Source organism: Myodes glareolus, chromosome 13 (assembly GCF_982192425.1).
Source record: "Myodes glareolus chromosome 13, mMyoGla1.1, whole genome shotgun sequence".
Classification (NCBI taxonomy): Eukaryota; Metazoa; Chordata; class Mammalia; order Rodentia; family Cricetidae; genus Myodes; species Myodes glareolus.
The window spans coordinates 53,354,640-53,382,328 of NC_142038.1; the positions used below are offsets into that span (position 1 = coordinate 53,354,640).

A 27,689-nucleotide genomic window follows, 5' to 3' on the forward strand; every position below is an offset into this window, starting at 1 on the left:
GTCAATACAGCACAGAGTTCAGCGAGTCACCTCCCGCGGTGCGCCCCCCACCCCAGCCTCCACCGACAGCTTTTGCACTAATTCGCTGCAGCTTTCCAGCTAGAGAGCTCAGATTGCACCTGCTCCCAGGGCCAGCGGGGGTCCTGTGTCTTCCACACTCTGCTGGTCTTGCCTGTGCACGGACACCGGGACCCACCAGGGGTCACTGCAGCCTCAGAGCTGTTGTGCCCACCAGTGCCTGGCCCCGGCCCGCCGCGCGGAGGGCGTGGGGCTGGGATCGCAGCACGCAGGGGTCGGAGCACAACTGCGCCCTGGCGGCTTGAAGCCACCCTCCAGGTCTCCCAGGGAAACGAACGCAGTGACCTGGCCACTGCCGCGCCGCTTCGGCGCAGCGCACGCGTTCTGGCTGGGACCTGCCGGCACCCGGCCAGACTGACCACCTCCACCCCGCCCTCCGCCCCCAGCGGAGACCCCGCCCAGAAGGGGCGCTCGGGTCGTAGTTCCGGGGTTCCTGCTTCAGCTCGGCGGCTTTTTGCGGACGCCCGGGGGCCCTCTGCACCTGGGTCGCTGCCGCCCAGGGCTCCGCCCCTCGCGGCCAAGAACTTTCCCTGGAGCCTCGGCGGCCTCGGTGCCCGGGTACTGCCGCGCCCGCCCGCAGGTTCTCCGGCGCTCGGCTCTTCAAGACGTTCGGCGTTCGGTCCCCGTGGCAGGGCTTTCGGGAGAGGCGAGCTTGAACTTGGCCATCTCGGCGGGATGAGTTCGGGGACCCTCAGACGGAAGCCGCAGCCCGCAACAAGCTAATCTCCCCTCGGCTGGTTTCGGTGAGGAGCCCTGGCCGACCCCCCGCGCCCCCGGGCTGGCTGTGAGACCCGCAGAGGGAGTGGCGACCTTCGCCGCTGGCCACGCGTCCCAGGCTGGGGGTTCGTGGCCACCCCCGACATAAAAGAGAAGCTGAGCGCTCTCGGCTCTGCCTACCGGGTCAGGGGGTATGGGGCGGGGCCCGGTGCGCTCCTGGTGGGGACTCGGGAGCTGCGGCAGGGGAATCGCTCCGGTGCTTTTATGAGGCTGGCGCTGCGGAGTACCGAAGGGCGTCCGAGCCCAGGGAGGGTCTGGAGCGCCCGGCTCTCCCTTTTCGTGTCCCTGGCCGTCCGTCCCTAACCCGGCGACTCTTGTCGTTCCCAGGTCGCCGCCCCAGTTTTTAGAAGAGGAGCCGCAGCCGCAGGATGCGCGGGGACACGCCGCTCCCGGCGCCCAGTTCGGCGGGCGCTTCCCGGGCGGCTCCGGGTCCCTGACGCTCCGGGGCGCGCTCACCCTCCCGCCTCCGCTCTCCGAGCTTCTCGGGGTGCCCTCGGCTAGACCGCAGGACCCCAGACTTCGCTCCCCAGGGCCCCACCCAGACCCGCGCCTCTCGCCCTCTCCCCGGCGCATACAATAAATTAATGCTTCGCGTTTGAGGGGAGGAGGCGGCGGGCACCTCGGTCACTGCACTCGCCTGGCTGGAGACGCTTTCAGCCGACATGGGCTGTTTCTGCGCCGTTCCGGAGGAATTTTATTGCGAAGTTTTGCTCCTGGACGAGTCCAAGCTCACCCTTACCACCCAGCAGCAGGGCATCAAGGTAGGTGCAGCCGGGGCGCGGTGCAGGGTCCGCGACGTGGGGGTCCGCGGCTTTGTCTCAAGACTGTCACCGGTCCAGCCCGGCTGGCCGCCGTGCCTCAGACAGAGGAGGGGTCTGTGGGGCAGCGCTAACTTGGAGATGCTTTAGAAAAGTAACTGCTGTATCGAAGGGTCCTCGACGCCCCAACTTCCAGCAGCAATTAGAGCCCCGGCGACTCTGCCCACTCCCGGGCTCCCCCAGCACCTCTTAGGCCCCTCGCGGCTCCCAGACAGACGCAGAATTGAATGGACAGGACCCCACCCGGGTGCTGGAGGCGTGCTTCTCGGCTTTGTGGAAGCCTTCTTCCCCCACGCACCCCCATTTTCCCTGATAGTAGTCTTGGGGAAGTAAACTAACGCACTCTCTCGCTGAAACATTAATCTGGTTGTTGTGTTTGTGTTCCCCGGATTTGTAGCTGGAGAATGCTACGTTTGCCCAATTTTCTTTCTGCTAGCGAGCTGGTTTTATCTCCACATTGAAGTAAACATCTCACAAAGCAAATCTGTGATCGGTTTGCTCCTGTTTGTAGTCATCAAAAATGTATTGCTGCTTCCAAACTAGAAAACCCACAGAAAGCCTACGAGCTTGCACCCGACCCACTTCCTTAATTTTAATGAGTACATTTTTTTTTTTTAAATACCTGACAACCTGAGGATGCGCCTGCGCGTTTGTTTGGCTTTTCCAACAGTTCTGAGCAGATAGGAATCCGGTGTGTGTGTGTGTGTGTGTGTGTGTGTGTGTGTGTGTGTGTGTGTGTGTGTGTGTGTGTTGCTTGCCTTTTTCCTTCAGTATTAAACCACCGAGGCATTTTAGTTAAGGCAGCCGTGGACTCTGCACGTCGTGCCCCCCTCCCAACCCCTGCGTGTCCGGAAGCTGTGGGTCTGGGGATCGAGTTTACCATGATGCGCTATAGCCAGCCTTTCCTAGTCTTGTCATTTCAGAAGTTGTCCGCGTGAGGTAGGTTCTGGGCATTTCCTTGGGGCAGTCTGTTTTGATTACCTTTCCGCCCACCAGAAAAACTTCCTGGCTAGAAGCCTCTTCGTGGATGTTGCCAGTTTGGGCATACAGAATTAGAATTTCATGGTGTAATCCTCTTGCAGAAGAAAGGCCAAAGTGACCAATTAAAGCTAAAACACTTAACCCCTCCCTTTGGGAAATCGTTTTGAACAGTGTTCCCCAGCAATTACAACAAGCAAATTCAATCAAATTTTCATCTTTCAGTTTTCCCCAAGAGCAATAAAACAGTATTTGGAGGGACAATGTTTGCTTTATATTTTTTAACTTTTCTTTATGTACTTAGTCACACATCCACACACAGTAGGAAAACAGGGGAGACAAAACTTTACTGCACAGTTCGATTGAACATTTTGTTGTGAGCAAAATAGGCCAAAATAAAAGCAGAAACAGTTCTTGGCGATGCAGACGGGTTGCCTGGTGTAGGAATGGGAACACTCAGAAGGATAAGTGATGACCTGATACCAAGCCGGCAAAGAGACCTTCTGAAACACAAAGAATAAATGCATCTGGAGTCTCAAGTTGTCGCTGCAGCAAGAGCTCCCCATTTAATCATGAAAGCCATGCCCCTGTCAGCTGTGGCTTGTGTAGATTATTCTGTCAGGAGAGCAGCCAAGACTCAGGATCAAATAGAATAAGTTTGTTAAAGAAACGTGAGTCCCAACTCCTGATCCATACTTGCTTTCAGTAAATCCATAGTATTTACCTTGTTTTACAAATGGGTTGAAGGTTTGTGAGTGATTCAAAGGCAACAACAGTTTCAAAATCGTGTTCTTTTGGCTGAGCGCCATGTAACGAAACACTATTTAAAGCAGGCTTTCGTTGGAAGTAATCATTTTTGCCACAAGCTTGGCCTCTTTTGGTGTCACAAAAGCATGCCATGATGATTTTGATGTCCGTGTGTGCAACACAGATGTTGTCTGCTGGAGCTAACCATGCTATCTACAGCTACTACCCCTCTGTAAAAATGTGTGCTTTAGGACCTAGCTACCTGTAGTATGTACTAAGTTAAGCATTTGTATGTTTACCAATGGTCTGAAGCTTGCAAAAGCACCCTGTGTAAGTGATCCTCAGACATTGTTTGAGCACGTGGGCTATGCTATAGAGAACTGGCTATTTAACCTTCCTCTTCCCCTTCCCATGTTACGGCATACAGGTGTCAGTTACTCTATATGTACATTTGAATTTTGCTGATTTTATGTGTGTTGGTGTTTTGCCTGCATGCATGTGTAAGAAGCTGCTTGACTGATCCTCTGGAACTGGAGTCACAGATGTCAGCCATGTGGGTGCTGGGAATCTACCCCTGGTCCTCTGGAAGGGCAGCCAGTGCTCTCAACTGTTGAGCCACCTCTCCGGTCCCAGCTGCTGTATATTAATTTGATAAAGTTAGCGCCTGCTTTAGATGATAAGTTAACTGCACAGCCAGTAATCAACAGCCTCTGTTACAGTGTTTTCTCCCTGGGGTAGTTACTTGGTGACTTCGGCTATCACCAGTTAAAACCAAAGTTACCGAAAGGTCCAAGTGTTCCTGAGGGATCGAGGCCTGTCCATCTCTCTTGGAAAACAGAGACAAAATGCCCAATCTTTAGATCTTAGAAACACAGAGATCAGATAAAAAAAACCTCAAGGGTTTTATGGTAGCCAGGAAGAGGAAAAGCTTAGCCTAGAGGTCTTCCAGCAGCGTGGCTGAGATTTAGAGCTTGGAAAATTGGCAAAAGTTTAACTCTAGTTGAAGCCATTATAGCAGGAAATGCTTCTCTTCTAAGTATTGGAAGGAGAATAAGAAAATGGGTGATAAATAGGAGAGAAACCAAAAACATGGCTGCTGATGGCGCGCAAAAACTGATCCCCGACTTTATTCTGCCCCTCTTCTGTTATTGAAACGGTTTTCCAAATGCTTTGAGCACATACTCAGTTCTTCCAGGACTTTAGGGTCATATGCTGTTTGAAAAGTCTGAGTTTTAACTTTATGTACTTGATGTAATTATTGTTATATCTTTTATACTAACAAAATTATTCTCAGAAATTAAATGAAAATAAACACAATGTTAAGCAACATAAATTAGCTTGTTTTCCTCTGAATTAAAACAAAAATTATCGATTAATTTTTAAAAGAACTTTTGCTGGTTATTTTTTGAGACAGGGTTTCTCTGTGTGGCCCAAGCTGTCCTGGAACTCACTCTGTAGACTGGGCTGGCCTGGAACTCATAGAGATCCACCTGCTTCTGCCTCCTGAGTGCTGGGATTAAAAGTGTGCGCCACCACCACCTGGCTTTAAAATACATTTCCAGAGCTGATGAGTTGGCTCGGTGTAAAGAGGTCTGTTCGGCATCCCTGGGGAATCTGAGTTTGATCCCTGGAATTCTTACAAAGTTTGAAGGGGAGAAGAAGCTCTACAAAGCTGTCCTCTGTCCTCTACTTGGGTGCTGTAACCCACTCATCACCCCACTGTGCACAGATACACACTCATACAACAATAATAAACAAAAGTCTTTTTTAAAAAAGTGCTTTTTGAGATTTTGAGTTGCCCATTTTTCTTATTCTCAAGTGAAATGGGAACCACCATGGGATCTGATGTCCTCTTGTGACCGAGGAGAGCACCAGGCACGCACATGCTACACATGCATACATGCAGGCAAACACACACATGAAAACAGAACAACTATTGAAAATCAGATCAGAACCACTGGCTTTGTATTAAACGTATTCACACAGTTTATGGGTTTCTTTTTGGACAGGGTCTCTCACACTGCCTTGGGCTTGTGACAGTCTTCCTGCCTCTGTCTTCTAGGCAGTTAGCTCCCAGAGCAGGCAGGAGCCACACACCTAGGCTCTGCTTTATTTAAGCAGAAGTAATTTTACTGAGTCTTATGTGGTTTTCTTAAGACTTTCCTTGTAAAAGTCTGAAAAGTAAAAGAGAGCTGGGACTGGAGAGATGGCTCAGTGGTTAAGAGCTCTTAACTGCTCTTGAGGAGCACCCCGGTTTGGGTCCCAGAACCCACAAGCAGCTCACAACCGTCTGCAACTCCAGTTGGAGGGGACGCCTTCCGACCGCCACAGACGCCTGTGTGCCTTGGTGTGCACACATACACATCCAATAAAATAAAGAGGAAAGAGGAACGTCTTTGAATTTCTGTTAAAATGGTGCGTCTTGTTGGAAGGCTAACTGTAGCTATCACATGTAGACATGTGAGAGAAGGCCGATTAGACATTATCGTGCGCACCAATTGAAAAGTACTCCTTCAGTTTATTTAAGTACCAGATTATGAATTGAAAACTTAGTTAAAAAGTCATTTTTCATAACGTAGACAAAGGCTTTTCAGCGGGAAGATTGTGTTCTAGTAGAGAGCATGGGTGCGAGGGTGATAGCTGCGTGTCTTCCGTGGTCACAGTTATCAACTGACTGGAAAAGGATTTTCTGTTTAAAAAGTAATTAGAACAATAAAAGACAGGTTTTTTTTTTGTATCCATTCTAGTGTTACTTAGACATTCGCATTCTTCCTTTAGACGTAACCTCGCTTGATGGGCAGGACGTTCTTTTCATTCAGTCTCTTGCTTGAGTCTGATCTGAGATTTATACAAGCTACGCGCTATCGATTGTGGGTCCCGCCAGAACAATAGCGCTTGGCTGTTTGTTCTCTGCTGCCGTCTCTTCAGCTTCTTCAGGGAGGCCTTTCTCCTGTGGTTGACCTCAGTTTTTGTAGTGTTTGTTCTGGGGGAACTTTCGTGAGGCCCTTTGTGGCTCTCTGTGCAGGGAGAGGTACAGTACTTTTCCTTTTGTTCTTTTCGAAAGCAAAACTTGAATGTGGTTCAAACTATGTTTCTGGATTGTTCTTTGAGGAGCAAAAGATTTGGAAAAAGTCATAAGGTTTGATTGTAAATTTTGCCCCTAGAATTGCTATGCAAATATGAAAAAGATTAGTATTTCATTTTGGCAGGGTTTGGTGCTCTGAATAGTGAGTGAGGAGCTTGATTTTCATAGAGGTGATGACTAAATTAATGAACCTAACTTGGCAGCAAGCTAGGAATTCCATTAACCTAAAACAAGATTTATTTGTTTTATATGTCTAAGTATTTTGCCTGCATATGTGTCTGTACCCAGTGGATGCCTCCTGGTGCCCACAGAGGCCAGAGAGGGTGCTGGATTCCCTGGAACTGTAGTTACAGGTGACTGTGAGCTGCCACATGGGCACTGGGAACTGAATCCTGGTCCTTTAGAAGGGCGGCCGGTGCTCTTAACCCCTGGGCCCTCTCTCCAGCCCCTCTGTTAACTTTGAAACCTGGAGCTGTGCCATTCCCGCTATCCAGTTGCAATGTACAGTTGGTCCATTCACTGTTAAGTGCTGTTATGTCCTGCCCATCCTGAGAATCCTTTCGAGTCCCCTAATCCTCAATCAGAAACTTCCCAGGGAACCAGAAGAAAGTAGTCGTAGGTGAGGTTTAAAGTATATGTATCTCACGAAGAAGTCTAAGTTTCCTCTTACTTGGACTGGAAAGGGAAATGCCTCAGAAGACTGGGTGGGAGGGCAGGCATATGTATGTGAGTACTGATATATTTTGATATCTGCTGTCTTACAAAACCAGGGACCTTTTAAACAAACGTAGGTTGAAGGAATGATCCTGTGAGTGACGTTTCTGTTAGTGTAAGTCGAATGTGGAGCTTTAGAAAGCTACTTGTCCCTTCAGAGCCCCAGTTCTACCCTCTATAAAATAACCACCTTACACATCCCTTGTGCCTCGAATGTGGTGAGCAGCAGAGACTGCTGGCCTCGCTCTCGCCTCTTTCCTAACCTCCAACCTGACCTGTGGCTTGCTTGTGCCAGGCAGAATTGCTCTCGGTTTCTCAGACATTACAGACCCTCCCGGGGGTCATTGTGTACGGGACTCCTGCTAGTTGCTATATATGTGCCCTTCTGCCTTTCCCTAAACATCCCCTCATCTGAGCCAGGCTTCAAGACTTGAATCAAGCGTCTCAGCTGAGCCTGAGTAGGCAGGGTGCCCACCTGCGTCTTCACATATCTCTGTCTCGGCACCCCAACACACTCCAAGCATTTCTGGCCTCTCTGTCTCTTCCTGTAGCTTGCGAGCCCATGCCTGTGATTCCGGGAGCTCGGGCTGTACGCTTCGTGTAATAGATGCTTATTAACTGTAATTTGAATAGGAGGGAAAGAATGGAATGCTGCAGTTGGTCCGACTATATTGAAAATCTTTACTATGGATAATGACATTCCTTTGCCATTTGATTTTTACTAGAAAAGACTGCAGAATAAAGAGTTTCACTGTGAAAAATCTGTTGCCAAGATACTCTAGTTTTCGTATTGATAATGGGCAGAGAATGAGAAGGTTCAGTGGGCTGAGTGCGGGTGGCTCGCTGAAGAGCTGATTGGCAGCTGCTGCAGAAAACATGAGTCACGCCATTTTCTCTTTTCTTGTAGAATGGGTGGGGAGGGGGTGGGGAGAGACAGGGACTCCTGTAGGCCTGGCTGACCTCAAAGTGGCTGCACCTGAGGATTTCCTCAAATTTCTCATCCTCCTGCCTCTGCTTCTCAGATCTTAGGTCTTTTCTTTCTCTTTTAATAGAGCATTCTCCTTCCAGCTTGAGTCTTTTAGGAGAAGTGCAGATTTCAGGAATGGCTGGAGAATCTCGCTCTCCTTCGTTGTCTCAGTTGAGGGCGTTGTTGGTTAGTACCACGGTGTGTGTCCGCATAATTAGGGAGTTCTGTCTGCTTTGATTTTTTTAAAGATTGCCCTCTGTTCATTTTACACTTGAAGCTGCGTAAATCTGATTTGGTACTGTTCTCGGCCTTAATAAGCATTGGGGTCTTGTAAAAAAAAAAAAAAAAACTTTTTGTTTTCTGTCTGATGGGGGGGCATTCGTCTGCAGGCCGGTATAGATGTGACCAGTCTGAGTTCTGGCTGTGTTCCTGTCTCTCTGAGTCTGCTTGGTGGAGCGTTAGCTCTGGCATGTCGACCTCTGTAGAGCTGGTATCTGTTGCTCCTGGTCATCCTGTGCGGGGATGCAGCAACTGCCTTTCTCTTCCGCACTGTGCATTTTGTTTGTGAGTCTCACATATTAAGGTTAAAGAGACACCTGTTGTCACATGTCCTAGGCAAAGACAAGGTATGTTAAGTTCAGGAACCAGTCAGTTTACTTTGTGGCTCAAGAAGCTTGTAGCTACAGTTCGGAGAGTCTGTACCAGTCTCCAAAGGAAAACAGAAAAGAATGATTTGCATTCCTATGCCCCCCCCCCAGCTGTGTGTGCACTTCCTGTTTGTTTTATTTTCTTTTTTAAGTGAAACAGCCATTCTTACTTAATGCCATCCATTGTTAATACCTTTCTCTGTGACTAAACACTCTCTCGAAGAGATCCCCCAGGGCAGAATGGCTCCTCCAGAGGCTGCAGGCTTGAAAGGGCTAGCTACTTTTCCAAAGTGTGAGAAGTCTGTTTCCTAGCAGAGGAGATTGACAGTCCTAGAGGGAGTCAGAACAAGGAAGGTGGAGAAGGCAGGGTTTGAAGGAGTGCTGGGTGGTAGTGTCTCGCTAGCCCATCCTAGCCCACTGGGACAATAGCACAATAGCAGAGAGGTCAGATGGCAAGGGAGGGGTCAGCCAGTTGAGAGGAGACTGGAGAGGGAGTGAAACTGAATTCTGCAGCGGATTTAGAAAGGACACATTCTGAGCCCCACTTAGAGCGGTCAGTACACTGAGATCCAAGATTCTCATGGAGCAGCTTGTTTAGAGTCCTGCGCATGCCTGTAATCCCAGCAGCCTGGAGACAGAGGGCAGGAACACGGCTGCACGGTAGAAGCCAGCCTAATCCGCAGAAGTGAGTTCCAGGACAGCAAGGAGCCGCATAGTGAGATTGTGTCACAAACCAAACAGTAGTCCGGATTTGCACACAGACTGTGACCTGCCTAAAGGCCAGGCTCTTGAGCTAACCATAGAGACTGTTTGTGTATCAAGATTCTCTGCCCACTTTGCCCTTCCTTCAGAAGCAAGTTCGAGAAACAGTCTTGGCTACATCAGATATCGCTTCTCAAAACTGACTTTTCCCCTCATCCCAGTGCTTCCAGCTTAGCATGGGCTCACACTCGGTGCCGAGGCTAGCCTCCCCTCCGGAGCTATGTGGGTGTCTCTAGTCCTTTGTGCTCCCTGTGTTCATGTCCTGTCTTCTCCATGTGGACAGCTGTTCTTGAGGCAGCCTCGGTTTCCTCATCTGTATGTAGAGGAAGATGATAACTGCCTCATAGGATGATTGTGAAATCTGGAAAAGGATTTTAGACATGTAAAATCAAAGATACTCAATAAGTGATATATATATATATATAATATTTTATATAATTTAAAAATATATTTGCTTCTCATTTACAATTTGGAAATGCTAATCCTCCCCACCATTACCCTTAGTAAGTCTTTAGGTGTCTCTGAGACGTGTGTCTTGGAGCAGTCAAGGACTGAGAAGGGCATGACTTAAGGCAACAGTAATGGAGAAGGGGAGAGAAAATAAAATCTGGAATGTATTTCAGAGGTGGGAACTCCAAGATCTGAAAAAATGTGGAAATGTGAGGGTCGTGGCCCAAGAGGTAGAGCACTTTGTTGATAGCCTTCAGCACCCACGATTCCCCTCTTTCATTCCTAACCCAGCTGCACCCTCTTCGGTGCAGCTATTGGCTCCAGGAGGAAGTTGGTCCGAGCTCTACCCGAGTCCAGGAGGACAATTGCTCTAAAGGTGTGCCTGTTGCCGTTGGAACTGAAGGACGGCACAGACTCGTGCTGAATAACAGGCACAGGCAAGCTTGCTGGTGACATGACAGTGCTTCTGGGAACGTGAGACTCAGTTTCCCATCTAGCACATCGCCATATACACACTTCCCCTCCTCATCACCAGAACCACTGGCTACTGATTACAGCAGATAGACCACAGCGACTCCTAAGATGGCAGAGCGAGAAGTGACAGTGGTGTCTCCAACTGCCCTGTGTCTTCTCTCCCTGCCCCTGGATTCCCTCATGGCTGAGCTAATACACTTCTTCACTGAAGCAGTTTGTGGCAGGAGTCTGTTACTGGGGACCAATATATCTTGGGTCAGTGGAGCATGGAACTGTTCACCAGTCTGGGGCACAGGAGGAGAGGCATAAGCATGCGCTCACTATTTAGCACAGAAGGCAGTCGGAAATGCGGTTAGGGCAGGTGATGAGGAAGTTGGGATGAGGTGTAGCGGTCCGGTCTGTGATCCACGTCGGAAGGTGATCCACGTCGGAAGGTAAAGACGTGCTGTTTGAGCATCCCAGGGGTGACTGAGGCAGTCCGAGTTACACTCAGCGGGAACAAGAGACTCTTTCTTCTCAGGTACACAGTTCTGACAAACCGTCAGTGTCTGTGACTGTCCGGTCTCCACGGCTCTCCTCATCACCCCTCCCCTCCTCCCCCATTCTTTCTATTCTTTACGCTGCTACTTCCTCATTCTGATCTTGCTGTCCAGTTAAGCCAGACTGCTTCCAAGTTTTGAATGCCCCACATTCCTGCTATTCCTGCCTGCCTGGAAAGCTCCAGCCCACCTAGCCTGCTAGAGGAGCTCCAGAGTTCTGCTCGGGGTAACCCTCCTGACGATGACTCCTCAGTGGAGAGCCCGGATGCCTCTTCTGACCCTCATCAAGCTCCTGTCTCATCAAAGATGTTTCTATGCTTTCCAGCCCACCTCGCTGGAAGGGATATGGTGGGATGAGAGGACGTATTTAGATGTAGGTGGTCTGGCTGCCAGTCTCCCTCCCGTCTGCCAGCACTGTCAGTGTGAACAAGCCACTTTCTCTGAGTGTGCGTCCTTGTCTGTAAATTAAGGCCAAGCTCTCCTCCTTGTCTCGAGATGTTGCAGATGAAACTGTTTACATCGGACCTCATGGGCAGTAACTACTGTTTACACCAGACAGACCTCATGTGTGGTAACTACTGTTCACACCAGGCCTCATGGGCAGTAACTACTGTTCACACCAGACCTCATGGGCAGTAACTACTGTTCACACTAGGCCTCATGGGCAGTTACTACTGTTCACACCAGACCTCATGGGCAGTAACTACTGTTCACACCAGACCTCATGGGCAGTAACTACTGTTCACACCGGGCCTCATGGGTGGTAACCACTGTTTACACTGGGCCTCATGGGTGCTAACTACTGTTCACACTGGGCCTCAAGGGTAGTAAATACTGTTCACACTGGGCCTCATGGGTGGTAATTACTGTTCACACTGGGCCTCATGGGTGGTAATTGCTGTTCACACTGGGCCTCATGGGTGGTAACCACTGTTCACACTGGGCCTCATGGGTGCTAACTACTGTTCACACTGGGCCTCATGGGTGCTAACTACTGTTCACACTGGGCCTCATGGGTGGTAACTACTATTCACACTGGGCCTCATGGGTGGTAATTACTGTTCACACTGGGCCTCATGGGTGGTAACTACTGTTCACACTGGGCCTCATGGGTGGTAACTACTGTTCACACTGGGTCTCATGGGCGGTAGCTTCTGTTTGCACCAGGTCTCATGGGTCCTAACTGCTGTGCACACCTGGCCTCGTTGGTGATAGCTACTGACTGGGAAACCCTGAGGGATGACACTAGGCCTTTTAAATGGGATTCCCAGTCAAGCCAGTGTGGAATGGGTTTAGTGTTGATTGTATGAATTGATGTGAGCAGGAAAATGTTTCTCTTTATAGACATATGCTGATGAATTTGAAAAGGGTGTTTCCCTTTTTTTGCTCTTTTAGGTTTTTCTGGGTTTAAGTGATATGCCTGGTTTCCAGTTATGCTAGACAAATGACCATTTATATATGTATGTAGTGTTCATCTACGGCCTTGAAACATTGAGAACTTGGTGGTGATCTGTTCTGAGCAAGGTAAGGTGTGCCCTTCCCCCGACACACAACTGATAGATCGCTAGAAGACTTTCTGTGAGCACATACTTTCCAGCATCACTTTCATCCCTGCACATTAGAGATTTTTTCCCAGGGTTGCAGGTTAAAAGCCAGGGAGCCATCCTGACTTTGTAGCATTGGACCAAAATCCGCTGTGACTGAGGGAGTCAGAGCAAATCCTCATTTTCCTGAAACTGGCGTAGTTTGAGCTTCATGGACTTGTCCACAGTTATTCAGACATTTGAAAACTCCCAGTGTAGGCTACAGTGCCTTCCCGTGTACAGAGTGTCGAGAATCCAGGATCACGCTAGTGCTGCGATGCTACGGCATCCTTCACGTGAGCTCACTTCTGCTTGTCATTTGCTCTTTTCCGCCAGGCGCTCGGGTCTGTTGAGTGGCGCTTCAGCTGCTTGGCCCTCTGCACGCACTCATTTACCCTCCCTCAGTTTGCCCCCGGAAAGCCTTCCGGAAAGGGCAGCAGAGAGCCTGAAGGTGGCATAAGCTCTCACAGACTGGCTTTCCCTTAGAGTTTTGGGCCGTGGTCCGCAGGTGAGGAGGCAGGACTCAGAACGGGACTGGTTTGCCAGGTCCCAGATGGTGGACCTTTGTGTCTGCTCTCCCCTCCTCATTCCTGCCTTGGTGCTCTCCCACCCCTTCTGGCTTGCAGTGTGGGAGGAAGGAAAGACGGAGAGCTGGTCATGGAAGGAGAGGCCAGGATTTATTGAAACCATTTAGGTTTGCGGCCCTGCCTATCTCCTATACTCCCAGGCCCTGCAGCCACTTCCCTTAAGTTAGGTCTTCTTAGCTCTGTGGGCTGCCCTGAGCACCGTGCAGGGCTGCTGCTTGGACTTGGCGGCCTCTCCAGGCCAGGTCTATGTTTTACAATTTGTATGAGAAGTGGCTATGTGGGACTTCTTTTCAGAATGACAGTCACTGACATGCATTTCTTCTTCTTTTTTTTTTAAAAAGAAATTGTCTGTTTTGAAAGTGCTTATTTCAGAAGTCAGGAATAGTTTATTCATGGCATAGTTTTAGAGTATGCGTCACATGGACTTTTTCTTTGGTTTCATTTTAATAAAACCTTTGTGCTTTGCCCTGAATCCCTATAGTTACTTGCTGACTCTTTCTAGGAGGGAAAAGCCAAAACTAGTTAGTGATCCTTCTTACTGCTTGGGGTTAGGTGCAGAGGACGGAGGGGGGAGGAGGGAGGCAGGGAGGGAGGGACGGAGGAAGGGCACATGAGCGCCAGGTGAAATTATCCTGTTGGAAGTTTGGCACAGCCGATGGGTGTTTGCTAGTAACCGGTATTTCACCGTCACTATCACGACTCTACATTATTTCCTCCTTAGCTGCTGTTTATCAGGAAGATAAGATTTTCCTGAATTTTTCAGAAAGTCACCTTTTTTTTTTTTTTTTTTTTTTTTTTTTTTTTTTTTTAAAAAGATACTTTAAAACTATGCTCTGGAACAGTTATTTGCAAACAAATAGGTTTTCAGTGTGTGGTAGTTTGAATAAGTATGGCCTCCTTAGACTCATGTGTTTGAATGATTGGCCCATAGGGAGTTGCACCATGAGAAGGTATGGCCTTGTTGGAGCAGGTGTGGCCTTGTTGGAGGAAGTGTGTCACTGAAGAAGTAGACTTTGAGGTCTCATATATGCTCAAGCCCCGCCCAATGTGGCAGTTCACTTCCTGTTGCCTCTAGATCAACATGAACTCTCAGCTCCTTCTCCAGCATGATGTCTGCCTGCACACTTTCATGTCCCATCATGATGATAATGGACTAAACCTCTGAACTGTAAGCCAGCCCCAACTAAATGTTTTCCTTTGTAAGAGTTGCCATGGCCATGGTGTCTCTTCACAGCAACAGAAACCCTAACTAAGATAGAATGTAAGGGTATCTTGGGGTCTGGAACAATGCTGTATGTCTCTAATTGTATGTACAACTTTGTGTGCACAACCATGTAAGAATTTATTCAGAGCTTATTGTTGACTCAGTAGCGTCAGCGTTTCTGTTGGTGATAATGAAGTGAAGGGTACACATCTGTGCAGAAGTAGAAGTACCGGGTGAAGCAGCAGTGGGTACACCACAGGGCAGCTTATGTGGGAGATCCCAGTGTGCACAGGCATTATTACAGGAAATTGCTTCTTGCATGTCAGAGTGAGGTTAATCAAGAATGGAGCTTTAGAAGGAAGTGTTTATCGACCTGAGAGTTTTCTAATAAGGTGTTTTAAGTAAATTATCATATCATCTGCAAATAGAAATAGTCTGATTTTTTTCTTTTTTGTAGCTTCTATGTCTTTCTCTTCTGTAATTGTTAAAGCTAAGACTCCTAGCTCTATACCGAATAAGAGAGGGAGAGTCAACAGTCTTGTGTTGCTCCTTATTTTAGAGAAAATACTCTCAAGTTGTCTCCGTTTAATATAATGTTGGCTGTGGTTTGTTAGAGATAGCCTTTATTATTTTGATATATGTTCCATCTATTTCTAAATTCCCCAGAACTTCTATCATAAAGGCATGTTGAACTTTGTCAAATGCCTTTTCAGCATTCTATCGAACAATTAAGTGTGGTTTCAGTCCTTGAATTTGTCTATATGATATTTTTGATATATATATTGATTTGGGATGACGCTTACTTAGTCATAATGTGTATGTGTTACTGAATTTGGTTTGCAAGTATTATTGTTAAGAAGTTTTGCATCGTGGTCATGAAAGTGTTTAATTGCGATTATGGTTTTAGAGAGATAGGAGTATATTATTGTCATGGTGGGATAGGTAGGCCTGGCATTGAAGCAAACAGATAAGACACAAACAGGAAGCAAAAAGCACATTGGAAATGGCATGAGTCTTTTGGAAACCTGAAAACTCTCCACCAGTGACATATCTTCCCAACAAGGTCACACCTCCTAATCCTTCCCAGTTATACCAGCTAAGGCCAAGGTGTTCAAACATATGAGCCTATGGGAGCCATTTTCATTCAAACCACCACAGAGACACTAGCTGACCTTGATGTGAGAAGGTTTAGAAGAGCAGAAAGCAGGACTCAGTGGGTCCCGTCTTACAGATGGGCTACTAGGTGGCCTGTCCTCACGTGCGTCTTGGCATTAAAGACAAAGCCTTCAGCTTTCATGCAGTTTTGAACTACATATTAGGGAGAAGCTGTTGATTTTGCCTGCCTGAGGACGCTCTGTCTCTGAAGGCTGCCTGGGTTAGAGCAGCATGGACATAAACAGAGAAATGAATTGGTTGAGGACGACAGGAAGTCTGGGGTTTATCAGACTAGCCCTGCCCTGGGTGCCCGGGCTGGGTAACTTTTTAGCAACCTGAATCTTAAATCTAGAATTATTTATTAAACAACTAAGATTTCAGCAATGCATGATGAAAATACTTTTATTGACTGGGAAGGGCAGCTTCCTTGGGAGATGGAAAGGGAAAATCTGGGTTTCTCTTTCTCTACCTTCCGTTTGCATTTTGGGAAGGTCATTCACAGTGATGGTGTCACGCTTTCTCCATTTACAAAATAAGTTGACTGCTGAGATCTTCCCACTAATGTCACGTGGATCCGGAGGCTCAAAGATAGAAATGGCTGGCAAACTTGGACAGTTCTCAAGTGCTGGAGAGTGTTAATGGCTGTTTTGCAGCCCCATTGTTTCTTCCCTGGTGACCTCTGGCAAGCCGTTTAACTCTATACTTGAGTTTTATCGTCTGTGGGGTGAAATTGGTAACATATCTGCTTCTTACTCCCGTGCAGGCTGAATGCAGTAACACACTGTAAGAGTTTAGTTACCAGCACGTGCACACGACACATACCAGATGAAAGTTAGGGGCCATTGTTATGGACATGCAGAGCTGTCTTAAAAGTAGGAAATCGCGATTTGTGATACCTTTAAACTAAAGGCTTCGCAAAAGACTTTCGTGTTCTTTGCATTTGCTGGTTAGTAAGCTGTTTGCTGAGTTGGAGGCCACTTACTTTGAAAGTAACAAATCCCTCCTTTTCTGTTGTATGTGTGGGTAGGTGGGTGTGTATGTGCGTGTGTTATGTGTCTGTGCTATGAACGTGTATGTGCCAGTGTGCATGTACGTGAACAAAATGCACTATTTTAACAGAAATTCAGAGACATTTCTCTTTTCTTCTTCATTTTATGTGAATGTGTATGGATGCACACCAAGGCACACAGGAGCCTGTGGTGGTCGGAAGGCTTCCCCTAGAACTGGAGTGGCAGATGGTTGGGAGCTGCCGTGTGGGTGATTTTGTGTGGTAAAGGACTCACAGTTTGCCAGTCTCTGTCTGGAGCTCTCCATGGGTGACTGATGAATGGGTCAAAGCTGTGATCCTGACAAAGGTTCTGGATGTCTTGCCACACAGCAGAGGTAGGCATGCCTCTCTTTGTCATCACAGTAGACTTTCTACCTTCAAGTAGTTAGGTAACTTTGGCCTTGTGCCTGAGCTTGGATAGCAAAGTGATGAGCAGAATGTATCTAGCTCTCCGTATTTATTAAATTCTCCTGCCCTGGATAGAATTCATAGCCTCTTAGACACACTAAGTTGCCAAGTTTTCTAAATGTGCGCAACTAAAAATGTTCAAAATTAGGGGGCTTAGGAGCTTAGCTCAGTGTTACAGTCCTTGCCTAGAGCATCAGGCCTTGAATGATGCCCCAGCAACACACACAACACACTCAACACACACAACACATGTGACACATGGAACACTCTGCCGCTTTAGATCAGGGCATCTTAAACCTTTCCCATTTAAAGTCCATTTTTGGTGTTGGACAATTGTATTCTGTCAATTATATTTTAAATAAACGCTGGTTGGTCAGTAGCCAGGCAGAAAATATAGGCGAGACAACCAGATAGGAAGTAGAGGTGGGTCAATGAGAACAGGAGAATTCTGGGAAGGAGGAAGTCCATTTCTCCCCAGTCCTGTCCCAACCACGGAAGATGGAAGATGTGATTGCCCTGCTGAAAAAGGAACCAAGCCATGTGGCTAACATAGATAAGAATAATGGGTTAATATAAGTTATAAGAGTTAATACAAAGCCTGAGCTAATGGGCAAATCAGTTTATCATTAATATAGACCTCTGTGTAATTTCTTTGGGGATAAACGGCTATGGGACCTGGTGGGAGGACAGAAACCAGGCAGGACAGAAACCTAAACAACACATTTTCTCTAAGAAAATTTAAATTATTTAAAAATAGTGCACTCATTAATTTTTTAGAATTTCATACAGTATATTTTGATCATATTTGTCCCTCTCCCACACCCTAGCCCAGATCCTCCCTCCCTGCCCCCTCCTCCTGTCCAGTTCGTATTGGTCAACTGCTTCTCGACATGGGGATTGCTCTGGGAGTGTGGTTGATATATCAGGTATCACACCTGAAGAAGACTGACTTTCCTTCTCCTGGCAGCAATCCATGCCAATAGGTCCTCAGCGAGAGGCGGGACTTCCTGTTTACTTCCTCTCCTCCGTCCTTGGACTTACGAGTGCACAGGTCTGTGCGTGCTGTCCCAGTCACTGTGAGTTCATAGTGCCTCTGCCTTGTGTTCAGAAAACACTGTTTCCTTGGAGTCATCCCCCACCCCTGACTCTTGCCTCCTCTCCTGAGATAGACGTACCATTCAGGGCCAAACACTCTGAAGTCGCTTGTTCTCTGCACGTTGTGCAGTTGTGGGTCTCTGTGGTAAGTGTCAGCTACTGTGTGTAAGAAGCAGCTTCAGGGAGGAGGGTTGAGCGTTGCACTGTAGCGCTAAGTCATTAGGATTTGTTTTCTGCCTATTCAGCAGAGCGTTAGTAGTGGGTAGCAGGCTAGTAAGTCACATGACCTAATGACCTAACTAGCCACAAGTTCCTGGCCTTGGTGACTGTTACAAGGAGGCCACTTGTTGGTTCCCGGCTGCTCAGCCCCCTGTAATTACACAGAAACTATATTATTTAAAACACTGCTTGACCTGTTAGCTCTAGCTTCTATTGGCTAGCTCTTACATGTTAATTGAACCCATCTCCATTAATCTGTGCATCACCACGAGATCATGGCCTTACCAGCAAAGTTTCAGCACATCTGTCTATGACACAGCTCCATGGCTTCTCCCTGACTCCCCCCTTCTTTCTCCCAGCATTCAGTTTAGTTTTCCCCACCTAAGTTTTACCCTGCTATAGGTCCAAAGCAGTTTCTTTATTCATTAATGGTAATCATAGCATACAGAGGGGGAATCTCACATCAGCTGACAGTGTCAGGTATGACCTGCACCACCAAGTGGATCAGGCCTGAAATTTAAAAAAATGGTGGCTTTGAATTCCCTGTATAGCTGAGGATTGCTGTGAGCTCCCAATCCTCCTGCCTCCCTCCCCAGATGCTAGGATTACAGGCTTGCATCCCCATGCCTGGGTTTAGATTACTTTTATAGGCAGAAAAAGGAATAAGTGCACAATTGTTTATGTGGTTGCTTTATAATGTTAGATGTTACACTTCTCTCCCAATTAAAGCCTTTGGGTAAGAGTAGGGCCCACACGATTGGCACACATGTGTAGTTGCTACCACATGGTTCTGGTTTTTATGGTTGTGTCAGTACATGCAGGGATGATGTTTAAAAATTCTTACTCATCCTGGGGCTGGAATGATGGCTCAGGGGGTAAGAGGATGCTGTTTCTGCAGAAGACCTAGGTTGGGTTTCCAGAACTCATGTGACCCAAATGTAATTCCTGTTCCAGAAGATCCAGTGCCTGCTCCTGGCACTGCATACACATGATGCACATGTGTATACATATACATGTAGGCAAAACACTCATACACATACAATAAAAAATAATAAATCTTTAAAATTTTCCTAAAAATCCAAAAGTAGCTTTCTCTCAGTTAAGAAGTTTCAGTTACTAAATGAAGAGTTTTTAAGTCTGGGTAGTGATGTTGCCGCATGCATGTTCTGTTCAAGTTTTTAAACACTGGCAGTAGTCAGCTGTCTTCTAGCTGTCAAGGTGTGGAGGGCAATGAAGCACGGACACAGAGCCTGCTTCTGAGCCGAGGGATCCTGCAGTGTTTGTGTCGTCTGGAGCCACAATATTGCTTCACGACTCAGGTTCTACAGACAGCTATAGCTCCAATTCCCTCTGTAGACCAGACAGAGGATCTGGGAAAAAAAAAAAAACAAAAACCAATCAGGCTTCCCATTTTCAACAACTGGGCTGAGCGATTGGCAGAGAGGAGGAGCATGGAGCTGAGATTTGATTCTAAAGGACTCTTTTCAGAAATTATTTTCCTCGTCAGGACTACTTTGTAGAACAAGATCATGTGCAATCGGAAGTTGCCCTCAAGGAAGAGTGAGGCAGTTAGTTCAGTGGAAGCTTTAACAGCACTTCCTAGACACTTAGCCAGTTTGGGCCTCCTTCAGTGCCTGGCACCCAGCGGTGACCTGTAAGTGCTGACACCTTTCCCTTCTTGATACTCGGTAGGCTGTTGTGGGGTGCAAGATGAGCATGCGTGGAGTCATAGGCAAGCAGCTAAGCGTAGAACTGAGCAGTAAACTCTTAAAAGGGGAAGAGACCCAAGAGACTTGACTGCTAAGGATCTGGGGCCTGAGGTATATAAAAGGTGAGAGGTTACCCCAGAGGACTCCTGGGAAGGGGTGGGTGGGAGAGGAGGGCTCTGAATCTACAGGTACCCGCAGATAAAGGAGAAAATTAGCTTCCTTCCTTTTAGGTGGAGCTAGGGGAGGGAAGGTCTTGCAATCCAGAAATGGGGTGTAATATCTTGGGTGCAGAGGAGATCCTTGGTGGTGTTTTAGGAGTTAATTGGAAAGCTGATGTATGGACAGGCCTGAAGGCGGGACAAGTGTTAGTGAGAGATGTATGATGGCATGTCAGGGTGTAGGGTCACAGTGTGTGCAGGAGCACGGTGACATGTCAGGGTGTAGGGTCACAGTGTGTGCATGAGCATGGTGACATGTCAGGGTGTAGGATCACACCGTGTGCATGAGTATGGTGACATGTCAGGGTGTAGGGTCACAGCGTGTGCAGGAGCACGGTGACATGTCAGGGTGTAGGGTCACAGTGTGTGCAGGAGCACGGTGACATGTCAGGGTGTAGGGTCACAGCGTGTGCAGGAGCACGGTGACATGTCAGGGTGTAGGGTCACAGTGTGCGCAGGAGCACGGTGACATGTCAGGGTGTAGGATCACAGTGTGTGCAGGAGCACGGTGACATGTCAGGGTGTAGGGTCACAGTGTGTGCAGGAGCACGGTGACATGTCAGGGTGTAGGGTCACAGTGTGTACATGAGCATGGTGACATGTCAGGGTGTAGGGTCACAGTGTGTGCGTGAGCATGGTGACATGTCAGGGTGTAGGGTCACAGCGTGTGCATGAGCATGGTGACATGTCAGGGTGTAGGGTCACAGTGTGTGCAGGAGCACGGTGACATGTCAGGGTGTAGGGTCACAGTGTGTGCATGAGCATGGTGACATGTCAGGGTGTAGGGTCACAGTGTGTGCAGGAGCACGGTGACATGTCAGGGTGTAGGGTCACAGTGTGCGCAGGAGCACGGTGACATGTCAGGGTGTAGGGTCACAGTGTGTGCATGGGCACAGTGACATGTCAGGGTGTAGGGTCACAGTGTGTGCATGAGCATGGTGACATATCAGGGTGTAGGTCACGGTGTGTGCAGGAGCATGGTGGCGTGTCAGGGTGGTAGCAGGAGATTGAAGGAAGCTGGGCGTATGGCATAGATGAGGGCAATAGATCAGGATTTAGTTGTCTCTCTCCCCACCCCGCTGTACCTGTTTGCTCCTAGAGTCCACCTACACACTCGGGCTTCTTCCTAAGGGTAGCTAATTTGCCCAATTATAGCTACCTGCAGCTGGCGACCGTTTGGTACAAGCTACCCAAGACAAGGCCACAGCAGTTTGATTTAGGAGTGCACATTTTCAGAGGAATAGACCTTTAAAACATGGAATCTTATTCATTCAAAGCTTTTGGGTTTATTTTGTTTAAAACTATCACATTTATTTATATATGTGTATGTGTGTGTGTGCACTCGCATGTACACTCACGAGTGCAAGTGTGTCATAGTGCATGTGTGGAGGTCAGTGTTTATGGGAGTTGGTTCTTTCCTGCCCTCCCACCGTGTAAGTTCCAGGAGTGGAGCTCAGTTCATCAGACTTGATGCCTTTGTTTACTGAGCCGTCACTTGCCAACCCTGTGCTGTTCGTTTGTTGAGACAGTGTCCTGCTGTGTAGCTGAGGCTGGTCCGGAATTCATGTGTGCTAGGCTGGCTCTGGACTTCTTCCTGCCTGTCTCTGAATTGCTACAAGTGTAGTGTGTGCCACTGCCCAGCAGCTTCCGCTATTTGTAAAGACTGTTTGTAAGAGACAGTAACATTTTTCTTTAGGTACCTTGGTTTTCCTAAAGCTCCAGTCACAGAGCTGCCGGGAATGAAGTTTGTATCTCAAACATCCAGCCTGTCAGCCTATACACAGTGTTCCTCTGCGGCCTCTGCTTCCGTTCCCGCTTCCAGGTTCTTGCCTTGAGTTCTTGCCCTGACTTTCCTCAGTGTGACCTGAGAGCTGTAAACTGAAGCACACCCTTTCTGTGTCCAAGTCACTTTTGGCTATGGTGTCCTGACCTCATCCTTCCTTTCTGTGTGATGACGGACTGGTTGCTCAGCTGTGATCTGCTTGTAGGCTCTGCCTTCAGAACGAGATCTGTTTGTTCCAGTGTAGCAGTGGGGCTCAGTGTTAGAATAAATGCTTGTTAGTACAGAGAAAGCGGTATAAACCGTCATACTGGAATACTTCAATGTATTAAAATGTCTTTACAAATCTTTCCTAAAATAGGGAAATAACAAATTTAAAACTACACAATTCTCTCATGTTTGAAAATGTCAGAAATCTGCTTTTGAATTATTATTATTTTTGATATAGGGTCTTATGTTTATATTGTAGCCCAAGAACTCACTATATAGCCCAGTCTAATCCAAAATGTTGAACTCATTTTGCCTCAGCCTCTTCATTGTTGGCTGAAAACTACCATGCCTGCTGAGGAGTGTGTGTGTGTGTGTGTGCATGCACATCCGTGGGGGTGCTCATCAGTCCGTCTCCTGGGATAAGAAATTACTTTAGCAGGAGTTTACAGCTCATTAAATTAAGACCCAACTGGTTCAGAAGCCCACAAACTAATAATTTACTCTTAAATGTGTATTTACGTCTGGGAACTCATAACAGGAGGCCATGGGGGAAAGCAATGGGCCTGCAAACTCCCTAGCCAGTGCTGAGCCTGTCCCTTGCTCGGCTGGCTCACACGACCAGTTGCCTAACCAAGCTGCCATTTTAAAATTAAAGACGGCTGTTATCCATCATCTACTGACACTGAGGGGAGAGCGAAGGTCTCCAGCTGCCCTGCGCGTAGTATTGGGAAGATGGGGCACGGACAGTGGGGTCAGGCTTGGTTGGATCTTTGGGGCAGCTGGGAACTGGACCGGTGATGTGCACTGCTGTGTTTGTGTCAGGGCAGTCTGCCTGTCCTGAACCCCAACTTCTCTATTCTTCTCCTTCCCCTTCTCAGCCCAGCGGTGCTGATCCTTGACTGCACTTTGTGGTCTCCCCAGGAGCTTCCAGTGTAGCCTAGCAACTGTGTAGCGATTCCAAATCAACTTGTCTGGGTGGTGTTTGCGTTTGGTTAAAATAAAACTCTCACCCAGGTGACACAGATGCCCAGAGAGGCGTGAGAGCCAAGGACCTGGGTGAGGCAGCTGGGTCGGCTGATGGGTGTTTCTAGACATCCCCTCTGCCTCCCTCTTTCCTTGAGTCTGTTACTTAAGGCTGAGTGGTTGGCATTGGTCATGCATTGTTCATTTAAACTGTGACCTTAAACTGCTTGCCCTTTTAAACGGTGGGAAGGAACCTTTATCTTTGTTAGAAATCACAGGCTGGGTCCAGCTATTGTGAGGGCGAATTGTTAGCTGCCCTTCGAGTTTGGGATTAATTTAGTAATCTCTGGATTTCTGAGGCATGCCAATTTTCAGGTCTTCTCGTGTGTCACCGCCCTGGGTGTTTTGTGTGTTGGTGTCCAGTTATTTCTTCGCCCAGCCCCCACACTGTGTAGGCCTGCTGTGCTTCACTCTCTTGCTATTAAGATCCAAGTGAGAACTGTCCCATTCTTTAGAAGCACAGAAAGGTAGAGACCAAGAATGGATGTTGTCATTATCAGGCTGAAGTCTCTCTTTGCCTGCCTGTCAGCTGATTGGAAGATGGCCAGCCTGCTGAAAACTGATTTTAGGTGATTTGTGTGGGAGATGACTGGTCTGTGGCCACCTTCTCATGGGCCGAGCTTTGTGACCAGGTGACACACATCTCATCTTGATTATGTAGTCCCTAAATGTGTTTCAGTTTGACAAATCTCAAGCGCAGAGGCCATTATTTCTCTGAGCTGTTCTTGTCATTTAGCCCACGTGCACAGTGGCCGAGCTGGAGGGGCAGGTTCTCAAGGCTTTCCTTCTGGGTACAACAAGACAAAACAACAGAGAAACACAGGGCAAGGTCACTCAAGGTTAAATGAGGGAGCTGGGCACAAACTCTGGTCTTAGTACGTGGCTTCACCATGTTCTGATTAAATCTTCTAGGACAGGTCTTTTTTTTTTTCTTTTTAATTGTATAATAGTGCCTCAGCATGTTAATAAAATGTACAATTTGCTAATCTGTTTTACATAGAGCCACATTTATAGATGATGTCTATTTGAAAATATGGAAATTCAGTCTTTTCTTTGGAGCGCTCATGATACAGAATAAATACTATGTTGGAACTAAAAGAAAAACTTGTAGATTACTTAACACAGTTATTTTGCAGTATCATTCCCATTGCAGAGTGCTCTCCTCTGGGCATGTCATGGCTACTGCCATCTGCAGCTGTCAGCATCTGTGATTGCCCTCAGGAGTCCTTACACAAGAATGAGACCATTAACTTTCCATCATGGAGCAGGGAAAGGGACCAGGAGGTTTCACCCTTCCCCAAGGATTCATGGGCAGTTAATGATAGATGCTGATGGTAGAGCTTATGTTTAAAGTGCAGGAGTTTCTCCATTTTGGTTTTATATTCTCAGAAATTCTTTTAAGATGATCTTGTGTATGTCCTAGGTTGGCTTGTATCTAAGCATTTAATCCAGACTAGATTCAAACTCAGAGTTATCATCATTAGCCCTCTTGAGTATTGGGGTTACTGATGTGCCCCATCATGCCCAGCTCAGATAATCTTTAATAAGGTGTAATTAAGATTTTACATTTGAGATGTATATGAAGTGGAAGCCCTAGGGCCTAGAAGGAAGTAGGCTGTTGTTATGGGTGGCTTGACCGTGGTCAGGAAGAATGTCATGGCCTGATGTGAGTTCGTGCACTTGCTTTGCTTTTCGCATAAAGTCAGATCTGACCAAGTTGAGGCTGAGGCTGGCACCAGTATCTGTGAGTTAGGGACATTTTTGGCACAGTTGCTGGGCACAGTGCCCATGGGTGAGCCAGAGAGGGTGTAGGCTCCCTTACTCCTCCAAGAGTTTTGTCTCGAGTGGTGGACCTGCTTCTTCACAAAGCTGAGCCTCCTGGTGGCGGCATGGCTTGCTCAGATTGGTCCCCAGTGAGAAGGCTCACCCTCTCCTTTGGGCTTGCTCTTCTGATTGGCTGTGAGTTTATTTATTTCCCTTGGGCAAAGTGGGGCTCTCCCCTATCCCCATATACTTTGTTGTCTTTTTAGCTAGCGCTAGGGACACAACTAGGAGCCATGTTGTTGGTTGGTTAGTGTGAAGTAACAGAAGAAAGGTGAGTGAGTGGCATCCTCTGGCCTCTTTCTCTCCTCTGGTTGCCTTTCCTTCTTTGTGGGTGAATCAAGGCTGTTTGCCGTGTCTCCCTAGACTCTACTACCCAGTCAGAGTGGCTTAGCCAGTAGCCTGAGTTTTGAGATGTGTCCCTTGTTTGCCATCTGAAATGTGGACATAGAAGAAAGGTGGTGTTCTAGGTTTTGTGTCAGCTCGACCCAAGCTAGAGTCATCTGACAGGAGGGAACCTCAGCTGAGGAATGCCTCCATCAGACTGACCTGTGGACAAGCCCGTGGTGCCTCTTCTTTGTTAGTGGCTGATGTGAGAGAGCTCAGCACGTTGTGGATAGTGTCGCCCTGTGTCAGTGGCTCCGGGGTGTGTAGGAACAACTGAGCGAGCCAGTCAGCAGCATTCCTCTGTGCAATGTTTTGTTTCCGCTCCTCCTTCCAGGTTCCTGCCTTGAGTTCTTGCCCTGAGTCCCCTCAATGATGGAGTGTGACTGGAGAATTTTAAGCTGAAATAACCTTTTCTTTCCCCAAGTCGCTTTTGGTCATGGGGTGTTTTATTTCCCGCAGCAATGGAGCCCTAACTAAGACTGGCGGAATCAAGTCTTCATTTGCAAACTTCCTACAGTCTGTTCTGCTGCTAATGCTCACCCCAGTCTAACATCTTTGGAAGACCAGAGTCTGCCAGTTGAAGCCCATCATTCCTCATATTAGATTAAAATAAGCACAGCATCCCTTTAAATCAGTACTGGGCCATACAGATGAAATTAGAAATTCCTGTCTGCCTTAAATGACTGTAATGCGCAAGCTTTTTCAAATCTATCCGTGCTTAACATTGTTAATTTTATGCTAATAAAATTTATTGCTGAAGGTTTGATGTCCCTCTGGAAATAATTGAGGACCAGACAGAAGTAATTTGCTGTAAGGATATTTTATGTCAGGTTTGAGTAATTTTATGGGCCTGGTTTATGAGACAAATGTGTTGGTGGCTGATCCTTTACTACATTTCCAGGGCTTACCGTGAGATGGTCCGCCAAGGTGATAGGCCTTCTCGGGGCCCTAGTGTAGCAGCTGTGATTATTAACGCAGTGACTAACAGACTGAAGGAGGCCTTGCATCGTTTCCTCATGCCTCTTAAAAATATAAAACACGGGCTTGAGTCCTTTATTAAAGAAGCTAGAAATGAGAGTGATTGGAAGCACTAATTAAGCCGTATAAAAAAACTAATTATTTGGCTAGAAATGAGTGCACAGCTTTGCTTCTGAAACTGGGAAGCTGGAGGGAGGAAAGAACGATGCTGCGGCTTGAAAGACTTAAATACACGTCGATGTCATTATTTCCAGAAACTTCTCCCACTTTGAACATTAGAAGTTGAGACTGAAACTCAGTCTCTGTATGATCTCTAGTTGAACATTAGAGAAAAGCAAAATGTGTGCTGGAAAAATACATGATTGGTGTTGGATGTGGTTGATTTCTGTCTCCTCCTTTGGAGTTTTATGTCTCACCGTGGTCACTGGTGTAGTCAAGTGTTTTTATAGAGATCTGACAGTTGTCCAAGGATTTTCAAGTGGTGTCATTATCAACTAGACTAAGTGTCTGGAGCCAATTCTTGGCTGTCTTGGCAGTTAAGTACATGATTTTACAGAAAATCAAAACAAGGAAGTTATATTGTGTTTTGCTGAAAGCAGTGTAGTAAAATTAATAGTTCTTTTTTCTTTTCTGGACAAGGAGGGAGTGAGGAAGCTCAGCATTTAACATTGATATGGAGATGCCTTTCTTGTGGGTTTTGTTGTTTGTGGTCATCACGTAGCCGATTTGTCGGACTTGTGATTCCTGATCTGATGTTCTCATAGCCAGCTCTGTCTGTCATGCAGTTGTTCCCTAGAGCCAGGGCTGAGTGATCTGTGAAGCTGGGGACCTTCTCTTACATAGTGCCCCTTCAGGTAACCATGGTGACTCTTGAACAGCGGACTCAATTTTGACTTTAAAAAGTTGTGCTCTTAACTAAGATCATAAATAGAGAAACCGCATGGCTTTCTGTTCGTTGAAATAGTCTCTTTGGGCTGAGGATGTGTTTTAGTTGGTAGACTGCTTGCTTAGCATGCATGAGGCCGTGAGTTTGTCTCAGTAATACATGAATGGGATGTGGTGGCTCATTACTGCAATCCTAGCGCTTGAGAGGTCAGACACACCCAGACTAAGTTTAAGTAGATCAGTAAGTACTCTGAGCAGAAAGCAGCTGCAATCGCCCCCCCCCCCCCGCCTCTCTCTCTCTCTCTCTCTCTCTCTCTCTCTCTCTCTGTGTGTGTGTGACAGG

General features: G+C 47.4%; 1 protein-coding gene across 2 annotated transcripts in view; it reads left to right on the forward strand.

Annotated features, from left to right (window-relative positions):
- The first annotated feature begins 386 nt into the window (after window positions 1-386).
- Window positions 387-27,689, forward strand: part of Epb41l4a (erythrocyte membrane protein band 4.1 like 4A) — a 200,599-nt gene continuing 173,296 nt past the window's right edge. Inside the window, exons 1-2 of one of the 2 annotated variants that reach the window (XM_048442513.3) lie at window positions 387-821; window positions 1,183-1,616. In XM_048442513.3, the coding sequence (XP_048298470.2) occupies window positions 1,518-1,616 (99 nt within the window). In that variant the 5' untranslated portion in view covers window positions 387-821; window positions 1,183-1,517. The remainder of the gene's footprint in view (window positions 822-1,182; window positions 1,617-27,689) is intronic. The other variant, XM_048442512.3, reaches the window with a different exon arrangement.